The sequence below is a fragment of the Rhyacophila brunnea genome, unplaced genomic scaffold, assembly GCF_057557595.1.
Source record: "Rhyacophila brunnea isolate RB1 unplaced genomic scaffold, BYU_Rbru_1.0 scaffold_3, whole genome shotgun sequence".
Taxonomy (NCBI): domain Eukaryota; kingdom Metazoa; phylum Arthropoda; class Insecta; order Trichoptera; family Rhyacophilidae; genus Rhyacophila; species Rhyacophila brunnea.
Window position 1 is genome coordinate 3,320,191 of NW_028232965.1, and position 16,024 is coordinate 3,336,214.

Genomic DNA, 16,024 nt, shown 5'->3' on the forward strand with positions numbered 1-16,024 from the left:
GCAAAACAGGTGCGATATGGTTGTTCATGTTTGGTTTATTAATGCTCATTGTGGAAAAAGTTTTTCATAAATATAGGTAGGCACATCCAAATAAAGAAGCCATTTGATGAGCGTGTTTAACTATATTTGGATATATGATATACCTTAAGTGAAAGTCCTTTGTAGAATTCAATTAAATTCTTATCACCACTGGTGTCCCTAGACAAAATGCCGCCCCTGGGCAGCGCCAAAATGCCACCCAATTTTTATAGAGTGTTTTTTATCATCCGTGTCGTTTATGTTTACAATGGACGTCGAAGGGCGACGGATGTAAACTAGACGTCGCTAACCCGACAAAAAATGCAGTCTTGTTAAACCTTTTATATTAATTAATACGTCATTTTGTTGAGTTGTATTTGTTTTTGTTTATTATTTGTTGAGTTGGAATTGTAGAACTATTGAGTTTTTTTTTAATGGAAAGATATTTTCGTTATTACTATTTCTCTAGAATCCAAATGATTCTCCTCGATTTGCCGCCCTTCGAGTAACTGCCGCCCCCAAGCGATGCTCAATCTGCCTACCCCCACGGGACGTCACTGCTTATCACGATAAGATGCTTTTGCTGCCACGTTCTCTTGCAAATCTATTAATTCAAACTGCATATTTACGGGAACAGCGTCCGGGTTACATGAAAAGGGACCTTGAAAAATATTAAAATTCATTTGATGTTTCTTAAAATCCAAGAAGCGCTTAGAAAAATCATCAAACACACATTGAATGATCCTGGAGTATTTTTCTGATCGCAGAATACTGGAAGCCTCAGTAGATTCATTCAAAGTAGTCCGACATGCTTTTTGAATAGATCGAATCTTTCGCTCTGAAGCCTTCGCGTAGTTAAAGAGATCGGAAATAAAAGCATTGTTTTTTGGAGTTTATTATATTCAACTCATTGAGAATTCCAGTAATGTCAACCAAGAATGCCAGGTCACATAACCAATTTTATTAATATCGCGTAACTCAAGGAGATCAATAATAACGTAGTTATGCAAAATGTAGCCAGTCCACAATAATGTCGAGCTGAGATAATGGCACTTTAACAACAACATGATGATTAAAAATGTATGTAAAATGCAAAATGTAAAATTGTAAATAGTATTTTATTTCAAGAATATTTTTTGTGGCTTGGCTATTTTCAGCAGAACGTAGAGAAAACCTTCTCGCATCTGATCTATATCATCTCATTTTTTTTATTTTTTGTGGACTGGCTACTTTCTGCATAACTATGTCCCATTGTGCTTTTGACATAGAAATTCTGCTACCCACTTCTTTTTTCATATCGAAAAAGCGTTTTAGCAGCCACCGAATAGCTGAATAATAAACCACGTATATTGGGGCAGGTCTGAGGCAAGTGTTATTTTTATCCACATTTCTCTGACCTTTTATCCGACATGCAGGACCCGTCTGCTTAAAAAAATAGAAACTTAAGAGCTCATGAAATTTTCAATTGACTGTCTTTTTCTTTGCTTCCGACTAAGGGCTAAGGGCGTAATGCTCAATTCATACTGACCACAAACTTACAGTAAAATTGGTAAATAGCCGAAATCCATCTGTTAAGGGGGAGAGGCATAGAAATTCATTATCAAATTAAAGCTTTAAACATATTTTAATCGATCGATACCTATCTAAATACAATGGGAAAAATAAAATATATTTTTTTATTTCAAAGAGAAAGCGACAAATTTGAAAAAATGGCTAAAAATAAGGGTTTTACTAAAATAAATATTTATTGTTCCAAGTAATTTCTTGAAACAAAATTATCGATTTAATGTTGTTTAATAAGTTTTCTTGGAACTAGTGAATCTCTCTTGTCAATTAATTATAGTTTTAATGTTTTTTTTTCAATCTAAAATCAATCGATTTTTACGAAAAATAAAAATATTCAATTTTCAATAATTGCATCAAGCGAAAACGTGGGCCTGTTCAATATATTTTTCTTACTTTTTAGATATATTTAACGTAATATTTTAATTTATATTTATTATGTTATTTACTAATTTCAAATTAAATACCTATCTCGTATGTAGATACGTGCGGTTAGTATGCATGCACATGGTAATATATTTTATTACGAATGGTCTGAAACAATTTGAGAAATTTATGTTAGCATTTATATTAAGCCGTCTTCTCATTTGTTTACTTGTATATTGATAAAATAAAGCAAACATTCATCAGTCAATTTCAATACACTGCTAGCAACGTTCCCTCTAATTTTTCTATTGTGTGTGTGCGGATCATCAATTCACGCATTTGAGCAGTGGCGTAAATAGGGTTGGTGTCACCCGTCAGCCGGTGTGGTAAATTTACACCCCCCCCCCCACAAACAAACACATACAATTTTTCATTAAAACTTATATTGTTAAGGTAGGTATCTATTTATTAATTTCAGCGATTTTATATAATAATAACACTAACAACGATAATTTTTGAAGTACCTACTTAAATAAAAAAATAGGAAATAAAGAAAAAAAGTAAAACGCCCGATACAAAAGCCAATTTGTTGCATTTAGAAAATTTGCGGCGTCATACTGTCAACGTGAAGATGTTTTTACTTCCTTAGATAATTCATAATTATCAGCTTTGTATGAGCTACCAAATTTTTTAATTTTGCTTATGTGTTCCTTTCTTTCATGGCCACTCTTGACTAGTCATATAAATTCGGTTAAAGCACACTTGAGTGCATGGCAACCTCAGTTTGGGTAACTGCTCCTGAGACATTCTCAGTTATAAAAAAGCAATTAGACGAAATAATGTTCGCGCTTACGTAGTAGGTAGGTACAAGTTAATTTTCCTGAATCATCTTATATGAAAAGACATACATATCCTGAAAAACTATCGCGTTTGATATATTATATGCATTGAATTCTATTATCTATTATTATATACATACTATCTATATTCTATTGAATTTTCGCATAATTCGAATAATTCTATTATCTATTATTATATATATATACTATCTATATTCTATTGAATTTTCGCAAATGAATCTAATTATTACCCCAATAAGCAGTGGCGCACCCAGGATTTAATATTGGGGGGGGGGGGGGGGCAAAGGAGGAGAATGTAAATTAGTCCCATAGGCTCTTTTTCTTCTTCACAGCCTAATTTATCGTTTATCGGTCTTTTGTCTATTGCACTCGGTGTACCTAGACCATGGTCCCCACATCCTGAATGGGGCCCTCAGGCTAGGATATTTGGCGGGCCCCCTACCTACCGCTAAGATTAAAGGCAGTGTGAAACACTACATTAACGTTTTTCAAATTGTGTTTTAGTTCAAATTAAGGGTACTTATACAGTGAATTATTGACGATTTTTAATACATCTACTTTAATAATGGAGCTGTCGAGTATCGACACGTAATAATCAAAAAATATATTGCACAATTATATAAGTAATTGAAAATGTTCATGGCCATGAAGTGTAATAGCGCCGCAGGCGACTTTTTCTACTATTAAAGCTACTTTATGATGTGTGTTTATCTCACTTATCTGGTCAACCCGACACGCCGGGCCCCCCACAACCCGGGCCCCCAGACTAGAGCCCTGTCAGCCCTCCCCAGCCATGACCAACACCACTCCTGAATTAAGTTGGACACCGAGAATTTTTTGACAGTTCATTAGGGATTGGGTTTCTAAAATTTTGTTTGTTTTTTTCGTTTTTTTCAAAATTTTTGTGTTAGAAATTAAAATCTAAGAAATTTTTCTAAAAAGGGTGCTGGAGAATTATTACAAATCATTTTTTTGCCGTGTTTTTATTTGTCTAAGCCCAAAGGTATAGTTTATTGGCTTTCAATTTCAATGTTTAAAACCATTCTGATAATTTTCATGTTTGGGGGATGCCAGGGCCCCTCGATCCAGGGCATATCGACTTGGACACTAAAGACGTACCTAGTGCGTAACGATTAGGTGGCCAATCGACATAATTAGCATACTATTTAAAAGTGGTAATTAAAAAGCAATTATCTAATCAGCAGTCAATGTTTAAAGTAATTAACATACCTACTTAATATATATTCATCGAAAATAAAATTGATACAATGTTTGTAAGTAGCTACATAAAAAAAAAACATTACTTATAAAATATCTGCAAACTAAACAATGTCAAAATTAATTATAAAATTAATTTGGGATATACCTATTCAGATTTAAATAATTAGATCAGTCCTTATTTGGTTTCACTTAACCAGTTTCCAATATTTGTATAAGTAATCAGAAGTATTTACCTACCAAAAATAATCTCGACTGGCATATTTATACCTAGTCACAAATCAAAACTGGCGCAACGTTGCTTTTTTGCGATGGTCCGAGACCACAGAAAAGAAAAAAAAATATTTCTGAGTTCCCTGTCCAGCCAATTCAGCCAGCATTGATGGCAGCTAGCATTGATATATTACTAGGTAGGTACCTGCACGACTGACAGATGCTTTCCAAATAAACCCTGCAGTGTGCCTGCCTACATTTATTATTATTACCTACGTTTTGTGAATGCCAGAAAAAATAAATTATCAACACATTCGACGTACTGTTTTGAGTCCGGTCTATTCTATTCAGATGTTAGGTATATTTTCTTATGATGAGAATAAATTATTATTGTCAATGTTTTGGGTATATTTAATTATTTTCAAATCACCAAACCGGCTGTCATCTTCGGATTGTTCTAATAATGTATTGATAATATTTATATTTTTACTTAGGTAACCTAATCATTGTTTTCTAAAAATGTGTTGTAAAATAGTCTATGACGCCATTTTTATGGAGATCGTGTGTATGGTCTAATGATTCCATACCTAATTAATTATCTTCATTACTATGAGAATGTCAATAATTCACAGATTGTTATCACATATAAATATCATTACACAATATTATTATAATATGTATATATTTTTTTAATATTACTATAAAATCCAAATTCTAATACAATCCAATCCATTCCAATTAAACTCACATAAGTAATTATTATAAGGTACTACCAGGTCGATGGTCCACGTATATTTTTATAATAATCTGACAAAATATAAAAAAGTCCGATTGAAATAAAATGCAAAAAATATATATACCATTGTTTAAATAATAACTGTAATTATATCACCTGTTTTTAGATTTTTTATTAATATATAATTACAGTGACATCTAGATAAGATGCCTCGAAGATTCATTCAAATTGGATTGTAATTGGAATTAGATTCTGATATAATTTTGACCTATATGCTTTGTAATTCGGGGAATAGATGGCTCTATAAAAACGAAACTTTTGATGACATCCCCCTTAACTATAGATTATAGAGATAAGTGGGTCTATTCTATGCTTATCGACCGCTAAAGTGATAAAGTGAAAAATATTATCAAACTTAGGGTAGGTTTGTATCAAAATATTAGCACTTATTGTAACAATTACACGAAGCCGGTTTTTATTGTTGCAATAAGTGCTATATTTTAACAGCACCTATCTTGCTGCTGTTAAAATATCGCACTTATTGCAACAATAAAAACCGGCTTCGTGTAATTGTTACAATAAGTGCTAATATTTTGATACAAACCTACCCTAAGTTTGATACTATTTATCAATTTAGTGTTCGATAAGTATAGAATAGACCCAAAGGAATCCTTAACCATAGACTACTTTTGTTATAAACTCGCCCCCTTCTGTATTACCAATTACCACTGACAGCTGCTGTCAAAATAAATGTACGTGTCTATAAACAGCCCATACACTCAAATTCATTTAACAATTGATCTCAATATGGGTATTGAACAATTATTAAATATCCGTGACATTTAATACGACATATTTCCTTTACTTTCGTTGATTCTGTACATGTCTTAATTTAGTAAAACCGATTATCGAATTGAAATGTCAGTGACAATGAATTATGAATTAACTTTTCTTATTCGGATGTAGATATTTATGTAATATTAAACCAATAGATAGGTAGTTAAAATATATAAGTACTTAGTTACCTACACACCAACATGGTAATATTAGTTTTAATCACTCTATATAATTATTCATATCATGGCATATTTGTAATAATTGTAAATGACAAAATCTGACATTTCAACGGCAAGTGTTACCGTATCGGGAAAAACATGGGTCAAAAAATAACTTATATTATTCACTAATTGCGGAGACATTTAATCATTTTAATTAAATATTAATTGTGTATTTATAGTTATTGAATTTATTTTGTATATTTTTCATATTTTTGTCATCGTTTAACAATTACAAAATAATTTACCTAAATTATGAAAAAGAGAATTTTTATATATGGTATTATTTTCAATAGAAAAACAGAACGAAGCTATTGCAGATCTGGTGGACCATAGACAACTCGATCATAACTATGAAAGGCTTTCTGGATAGTGTTTTGTTGTAATTTTGTTGTAATTATGACAGACGATTGAGCATCGCGCTCTATGACCATACAATTGGAATCAAGCAAGACATTTTAATTGGATGGATTGACTCCGCGTTATTGTGTGCTTTGGCCCTAAGCCGGATCGTACATCACAACTCGCCTTGTGTGCCTGACGGCCATAAATCAAAACTTCCGAGACTGCCGGCGAATGTTGCATGATCACAACCTCGCACATCTGCCTAGCGCTGCTAGATCTAGCTCTGCCAAACGCGGCGACAGTCTGGAGAGAAATGGCCGATTGTGCAACTGTGTGCATGCGCGGAGTCGATATTGGCCGGACATCGACATGCAGGCTTTGGCCAACACAACTCGACGCATGTCGCAGAGTCGCAGTTGCATCGGCCAATCTGCGAAGCTCCATTTGATAACGTTTGTTTCTTGGTTTACGATGACGTCACATCGACGAATTCGTCGTAAGACGCATGCGGCGAGTTCTGATGTGCGAGCCCACTAAGTCGGCTCGCACATTGGAACTCGTCTCGCCTAAAAACGTGTCGAATACGTCGATGTGACGTCATCGTTATTTAACAAAACAACATAACACATGTTGCCAAATGGAGCTTCGCAGATAGATCGAATGCAACTGTTTCGTCTGAAAAAAACATCTGGCTGTTGCATTCGACATGTTGCATCCTTCTCGGGCTCCGAGTCGGAGGGTCGAAGTCACAAAGAAATACCTACGAATTGGTCATTCCTATACCAGCTCGCCGATCACCGCATTGAAATATCCACACGTTTCGAAGGCTACGCGCGACTGTCGCTAGATAGATGTGCGAGGTTGTGTCATGAAAAACTTGCCGCCCGTTCTCGGAAGTTTTGATTTATGGCGGTCAGGCACACGAGGTGAGTTGTGATGTGCGAGCCGGCTAACACGTTGAAAAATGTAGCATGTGGCACTACTGAATTGCTTATTTATTACCTATATTTTTTCTTATCTATATAAATGTATCCTATAAATTCAGGGAATCCGGCATCAGGCATCGTTATTAACTAATTTTAAGATTTTCGATTCACCAAAAATTACTTCCATTTCAGCATAACCCTTTTTTTCAGAGCGGATTTAGTATATGTACCTACCAATAATAATAATAATTATAAAAATATGTAATTAAAACAGGGAACATAGAATAATTATGTTCTGTGAATTAAAAGGATATTTTTACACATTAATCCTCCCAGCAAGTATATTATATTAAATGTATACCTCATACGCGTAATCATGCAAATGACCTAGCTATTATTAATATTTGTTTTCATTCTAAAATCAGAACAGAATTAACTAAATCTGTTCTCACTCACACATACTTTTTTGTTATGTCTCGGGTCGGTCACGTTTGGCACAATGTGATACTGCCATTTTGAGTTGTTGCTGCGTGACGTCATTCACCGTAGCTCGTGCTACGCTACGTGTCCCCTCCCCGTCACAACTAGGAGCTGGTTTGTTTGTAATTTTCCGCACCCGATAACTATCATGGCATTTTTTATTTTTGTTATAACCATCATCATCATCATCATACAGATGACTTATTAGGCAAAGCACCGCGTCACTTTAGATCTGATAGATTGATAGAAGAATGCGAAAAGATAACGCCATAATAATTACAAGATAAAAAGAACTTTTTATATACAACGTTTTTAAATTTTCTGTTGAATCATATAAACTTGACTAGACTAGCTTAAACGATCAAAAAATACTGAATAATGAAATGTCATTTTATATTGATTTCCATAGTAACGCACGTATATATTAATAATTTAGTTGCTAGGACGCCAGACCTCTAGCAACCAATAATGGTGTCGAAATAACTTTTCATACAAAACAGAATTAACTGAAAATGAATTCAATTCTACTTAAAGATGGCTAAAACTATTAAAAAAATGCATTGGCATCGTGTTCTGATATATTCTAAAAGTTTCAAATGTCTAGCTAGTCGGGAAGTTAGTTAAACATCGATTGCAAGATTTGTACCGGACAAACAACCACCGGACAAATAAGAATACGACCTAAGAAAAACGTTGTAAAAATGCAGGGTATCTACAGAAAGATGTAATTTACTTTTGATTTTTATGTCGCTACCTGAAAGCAACAGTGGGTTAAGTCAAAAATATTAGTTTCGGGATAATTGAACTTTAATGTTTGTGTTTTTCTGCGGTTTATACTACGTGGTAAGGGTAGGATTTGTTGTATAGGTACCATTATAAACAGTGGGTTATATCAGTTATCCCCCTGCTGCTTTAAAGTTACAGGACAATTTTAATAATTGCAACATTGGCATTTTCCTTTTAAAATGGGGTAGGTACTTATTAGATTAGACATTAAAAAAACTCAGTGATGCATTATGTAGCAGTAGCGAAAGGTGGAGGTAGGCTGTTAAAATCCCCCATAAATAGTCCACATTTAGCTTAGTTAGTCATACGTATTTGTTTTTTATTGAACTAAGACTACAATTTACGGATGGTGTTAGTTAGTGAAGTAAATCAATTAAGCCATGTCTAAACCAAACCATAATAGTTTTGTTATACTTTGGGCGATAGGTACGACAAAATTGTGCACACTTTTTCATGCATAATTATTTGTTTTCGTTGGATTAAGAATACATTATAATATTAAGTACCTACACATATTGTTGGTTCATTTTTTAAATTCATTAAGCCCCGTCTAAACCAAACTTTAATAGATACAAAATATAATTATATCTATAAAATATCCAAAGTTATGTATGATTTAATTAATATTGATGATACTTTTAGATATTTTATAGGTAATAGACGAGTATTTTTTGACTATTATCTGTTATGGCTTGGTTTCGCAGGGTTTAATTGAATTTTAAAAACTAACCAACACCATGTGTAAATTATAGCCTTATTTCAATGAATACAAATACGTATGCCTGACAAAGTTTAGTTTGCACTATTTATGGCGGATCTTAACAACCTACCTCTGCCCTTCGCCACTGTTAAGTAGGTATAACTTTCAACTATCGATTGGCACACTTATCTCAAAATCGAATTTCTTCACTTTATCTCACCGTTGCTTTCAGGTAGTGATATATTATGTAGACAATAAAAAGACGCATATAATGCAATTTTTACTCAAACGGACCCCTTAAATCTGTGATTGCGTAATTATAATGTTATTATAACACTGTGACCGTGCATCAGTACATTGCATTACGAATGTTTGGAATTATTAATTTTACGAACAGCCTGCGACGGCAATGGGGATTTACAAATCAAATAATTCTAATGAAAATTAATTATTAAAAGAAAATATGAGATATATGTACTTAATTGGAAGCACTAATACTTTTTTTATATTTCATAAAATACCGACTGAGACGTTGTATTAAACGCAACATAAATACACCACTACTGTTTTACAGTCAAGGTAGACTTCGTTATCTTTAAACACGTTCATGGTGACCTAACTAGAATATGAAACTATGTCGGAAAATTGCGGTTGATATTATGTGACTAAGTGTTTTTCTTTCTTTCTTAGTGGATCTGAAGAGGAGGTTGTATTTAGGCTTTGCGAAACAAGTCTAAACTTTTCATCGTCTCCCGGCGCTGACGACAGCTTGAGAAGGGGAAAACCACAGAGGGTAAGTCAACCAAACTGGAATGTTAATAATTATACTTATTCAATTATGGATTTTAACTAATTCGCGGTAATGAGTTGTGCACCTACTGATACCTCCATCAGAATATGCAGTGGAATGTGGTATGGCGAGGTCTGTGAATTAATTTTGGCAGATACTGTGTTAATATCAGGAGAATAGCCATAAAACATGTTTCTTAAACTAATTTTGATTAAGTACCTACTTAATGTGTTTTTTTTTCTTTCTAAACGTGTGTTGCATGTTAACGAATAAGTATTTTAAGTAGGTACACATACCCAATAAATGAGTACCTACTTACTCACTTCTCACCCTTTTCTCGTATCGCCTACAGGTAATTTTATATACTTTAATGAAGGCAACATTCGCGAACCTATTGCATGTATATCATAGATTCGCAAAGTCCGTTTTTAGAAATGCAGTCGAGTTTGACCTAGGATGCAATTGTATTTGTTTCCGAAAAGCCGACCTTATTGTATATGTGTAGTGCCGTAGTGTTTGGAAGGAACAATATTGCTTGCCGAACAGGAAATGAAAGGAAAACTATACTTGTTACAATTTGTAAATTTGACGTAATACAAAAAAAACAATGAGTTTATGTATTTAGATGGATTCTTTGAATTTTCGAGTGAAAAGATTCGCCCGGAAGACTTACAAGAAAGCTCTCTCTCAGCTTTGATTCTGGATTGAATTCCTTGATAATACAGGTGAAAAATTTGGTCCAGAAGACCTAAAAAAAACTCTCAACTTTGATTCTGGACGGAATTCGTTCAATTTCCGGATGATAGTTTTTGGCCGTAAGAATTAAAAAAAAAAGGTCGGAGGTAACATTTTTTGGCACGCCACCCATTGTTACAAAATAATATTTAAAAAAGGCACCTGACCGTAAAAAGGTTCCACCGCCAGAAGCACGCGTAACGACGTAACATTTCATTTTCTCTGAAAACAATTTGTAAAGAAAATTATTATAGTACTTCTATTTTGATTTATAACTTGAATCGTTTTTCTTTATTTTCCTTTTTTCAATTACGTGATTTTTTGCGGTAATTAAAAAAAACTTCGAAAGCCAATTAAAGATGACAGAAAAGCGACGAAAATAAATTTTCGCGTTTAATTTAGGAGCAAAAATAACATTCCAGACGTAACGTTAATTAATCTAAAAACAGCATCGTTACGTTGTGGTTATATTTCGGTAGATTTTGTTATTTAATTGTTGGGTGCTTATTGTCTTTTTTTGTAAAGAGCAAGTTTACATAATAATTATGTTTTTGGCTGAATCGCCTCTATAAATAATTACTTTATAAATAAATCATCAATAACATACTTATTTTTATAATTTTTATTACCTACTAAGCAGGTCTGTAGCTGCGACCCATCTACCTACGTAACTACCTAATTATATTGTGAAAATTGCTCGTTAGTGTATTCAGTTAATCTACCCTAGCTAATGTTTATCCGAGAACTCTAAGAACCAGTTAGTTATCCGTCATATCAAGACATATATTGTTATATTTAACAAATGTAAAATACAAAAAAAAAAAAAAAGACACTGGTGATCTTGTAAGAATGTGTTTCGTCTCAATCAAACACTATTTTCTACGCCCAGCGGGTTCGAATCCACCTCCATGGGATTCGTGCCCACGTGCTCTTCGAACTAAGCTATGTGCGTCCTATCTAATTGCGACTAAATTAACTTATTAAGTAGTTTTTACAATTCTGAAGCGCTTTTTAAATTGCGTTATTTTTTGACATCGGCTTTTGTATTTTAAATCAAAGTATTAATTTCCTTAATAAATACTAACCGGTGTCAGGATCTCTGCAAATTATTAGTTATAACTTACACTTGTTAAAATATGAATAATAAAATATCCAACGTATATTTTTAGATTTTTGGTAGAAATATGATTTCTGGACTATAGTTTTTCATGATAGGTAATACGCCTTGAAATATACTTAGGTATAGTAATTTCACAAGACTCTTTCTCCAACTAGTTAAATTTATATTGAACCGTGTAATATTAAAGTTGCAAGTTTACATTGGTAATATAATAAAAAAATAAAAGAAATTTCAGGCATTAAAAGTGAGATGTTGAAAAGTTTGGCAATGCTCAACGGTAAAGCTAGATTAATTAATTGACGGGGCGTGTTATCGCGCTGTCACGTGGATTTGACTATTAGTGAAACTTGAATCTATAGGATATATTATAAAATGGATATCAACAGAATGTTAAATAATATGTTAAATAAGAAAGTCTTGTAAGTGTAGGTATATATTAGTAATTAGGGCACCGAGTGTGATCTAAATATGTACATGATGTAGTACTACAGATGTAGAGAAAACACTGTTGTCTAAATAATTTATAATTATTTATTAAAAGATAAGTCAGATATTAATCTAATTAAAACAAATGAAAAAAAGTAGAGACATGCTATTTTCTAACAGTGGAGACTCGTGATCTATGTTCGCAGAGACAAATTATAAAAATATTATAGATACACGGATACTCATCTGTACGTCGTTTGGTATTCATTGATTCTATTAAAATTCAAAACGAAGCTACTTGTCATACAGCATTTAAAGTTGGATGCCGTCCGAGCGGCAACTGTCAATGTAAACTGTTTATCAAAGAAATCATCTGTGCACTCGAGGGTAATCTGACCGAGTCAAAGGAATCTAAAGCCTTTCTCTTATGCCGCAGCGTTGCAGTTGGCGTAAAAGAGAAAATAAATCTTGTGTCTTTTTCTAATTGCTCATCCCTATAGTAGTTATCTTTTCTAGTAGCTCATTCCTAGTTTATATTGGAAAGTATCTACCTACCAGAAGTAATAATAGTAAGGCTGCAGACACACGGTATTGCAGTGAACGTGCGTAGACGAGCGTCGACGCAGGGTCTTATTTGATTCCAATTGCAACCGATTAGAATCACCAATTGGATTTGTTTTATCCTGCCCTTAATCATGATTGTTTTTTTTAGATTTCGTAACGACAGAAAAGCTAAGAAATTTTGGGTTCTTAGGAAAGAAATTCAAACTGGAAATCATTTTTAGCATCTTATTATCCAAGGGAAGATATCCTCCAAGCGAGGTCCTGGGTGAAGAATAACGCCATCCCCCAAATCAGAACAACAACATACATAGATACCGGGACAGATTACCAGAATTATCGCCGACGCCTGATTACGAATGCGTATGGTTAAAAAACGAAAAATGATATAAATATAAACCACCTACTTACAAATGTGTCTATTACTTTGTAAGAAAAAACACGTGTATCGATAAATTGCACAATAATTCATGAACACGTGTAGAGCCACTTCGTTTCATATTGTTATGTATTAACTAGGAAAATTTCCTTCTCATAAGTAGGTACATACAATAATATTGATATTATTTTTATTCTACTATTGATTAATTATTTTCCTTGTTATGAATACATATCTACGGTGTTCTCAGGTGTATGTATTATTTTTTAATTGATTTTGCAACGTGGCATGGAAAAGTTGTACATAACGGGGAATAACCGCAAAGGAAACCAACGGTTAAGGAGGCAGGTAAGACTACGTCATGTGATAGGTTACATGTAAATTGTACGTAAAACATTTAACCGTAGCACAGTTCGCCGTGAGCTTTCTTATCGGAAAGAGATGACCGTATACTATACGGTCTCCAATTTTATTCGATTCAATATGAACATTAATTCAATTTTCATAGCTGATTTTGGCAAAATTCATGAATTCAAGAATGAAAACATAACCTAACATATTCAATGTAAACTCCCTACTTTCGCTATATACAAACTCCATTAGCGAGGGGTGAGGTACGCTGTTAAGATTCGGCATTAATAGTGCTTACTAAACTTTGTCAGTCATATTTATTTGTTTTCATTGAACTAAGAATACAATTATTTGCAGATGGTGCTGGATAGTTTTTAAAATTCAATTAAACCCTGCCAAAACCAAACCATAATAGTTTAGGTATGCTATGGGCGACCCGACAATAATAGTGCACACTTTTACAGTCATACTTATTTGTTTCCGTTGAATTAAGAATACGTATTACATAATATCATGGTGTTGCTTAGTTTTTTTAAATCCATTATGCCCTACCTTACCAAACCGCAATCGATACAAAATACTCTTCTAGTTATGCTATTACACCACACATCATTTTAGATTTTTTTATAGATAAAGGATTAATTTTTTGCCTATTATCTACTATGGCTTGGATCAGGCAGGGTTTAATTGAATTTAAAAAAAAACTAACATACACTATCTAGAGCTACACACTGTAGTCTTAGTTCAATGAAAGCAAATGCGTTTGACTGACAAAGTTTAATGTGCACTATTTATGTCGGATCCTAACAGCCTACCCCTACCCTTCGCTAATGACATACTCCGCCCGGGGCTCAAAAGTGTTGTTACAAAAGATTTTTTACTAGATATATTGAATAAGTTTTATGCACCTATTATGACATTTAGACGCATTTATTGAACGAATGAAGTCTGATTATGTTGGTAAACAGCATACATAGATATTATTAACATCGCCAAGTTGTCATTTCATATTTTCTAACTCAACTAATGGCTGTCAGTTTTTGATATTTATTGTTTTTGTACTGTTTACTTATTCCATACAGTAGTATATAATATACGAGATTTTATTAGATTTTCAACTAAATAATAGTGCCGAAATGTTATTATTGGCTGCTTATATAAATTATACTCATCGTGACAGATTGAAATTTCATACCCCCTGCAAATTAAATTGGCAGACAAGTATCATAGTTAAAGTAAGTTGTTTTTAAATGAACCCGCATTTCGAAGTCAACCAGTGACGTCCCTAGACAAAATGCCGCCCCTAGACAGTGCCAAAATGTCGCCACATTTTTTTATAGTTAGGTACAGTACTTTTTATCATCCTTTCATGACTCCAATATCTAAGAAATGTGTTATATGGTAGATACATTACTAACATGATAAGTATATACAACTAAATCTAATTTAAATGCCATATCTGCTTCAATAGACAATGTCTACATTTAAAAATACGCCTGACAACTTCCAAAACTCGCGTGTAACTATGTACCTACCAATAATTCAAATATTATTTGCAAATCTGCACGTGTTATTGCTGTTCACCAAGGACTTTTTAATGGAAGGATATTTTCGCTATTACTAAGTTTAGGTAGCTATTGCTATATGAATAATGATTCTCCTCGATTTGCCGCCCTACGGGTAACAGCCGCCCCCAAGCGTCGCTCAATCTGCCTACCCCCACGGGACGTCACTGAAGTCAACTGTAACTAACCTAATCAGTATATCAGAGGTCTATTTGTTTTCATCTCATATATTTAGGCTCCATCGACATTGCATAATGTTATCTTTAACATCTTTGGTTTTTATCGTGCCATAATAGTTTAATGGTGACTAGCAAACTTCTCATATTACAAAAAAACGTCTAGGACCTTCGTTATCCGTTAAATCGTTATTATATAATATATATAATATACCTAGTATTATTATGATAGAATTTGGCTAAACACCCTACCTACGTAGTTGGTCCAATTCACGTGGCTTGGAGTAAGATGAATCGATGCTTTTGCTGAGCATCGCAACCACCCACGCCACGGGCTATGTGGCCAGCGTTGCCTTTAACGTGACAATAAATGAATGACTAACGCAGAAACAAAATTATATTTTTATATAACAATATAAGTTATCCCAGCTATCCAAATAGAAAATATCAAATTAACTACTTTGTTTGATACCGAATAGTCGAAAGGTTGCCAAAATAAATATATATACCAACATACTCTTGTCAGAACAAATACGAGGCCCAGAACAATAGGTATTTTGAGGATACGAGAAGTGATAAAATATGATGTCTTTGAGATTTTGAAAGGGGAGCATTAACCATTCATTTTTTATTTTCTTAACCATCTTACGTGAAA

General features: G+C 33.5%; 1 protein-coding gene across 2 annotated transcripts in view; it reads left to right on the forward strand.

Moving 5' to 3' along the window:
- The window catches only part of cwo (transcription factor cwo), a 42,905-nt gene that overhangs the window by 3,924 nt on the left and 22,957 nt on the right, over positions 1–16,024 (forward strand). The window contains exon 2 of one of the 2 annotated variants that reach the window (XM_085952335.1): positions 9,957–10,059. The exons of the other annotated variant lie outside the window; for it this stretch is intronic. Within the exon in view, the coding sequence (XP_085808461.1) occupies positions 9,957–10,059 (103 nt within the window). The remainder of the gene's footprint in view (positions 1–9,956; positions 10,060–16,024) is intronic. 2 annotated transcript variants of the gene reach the window in all.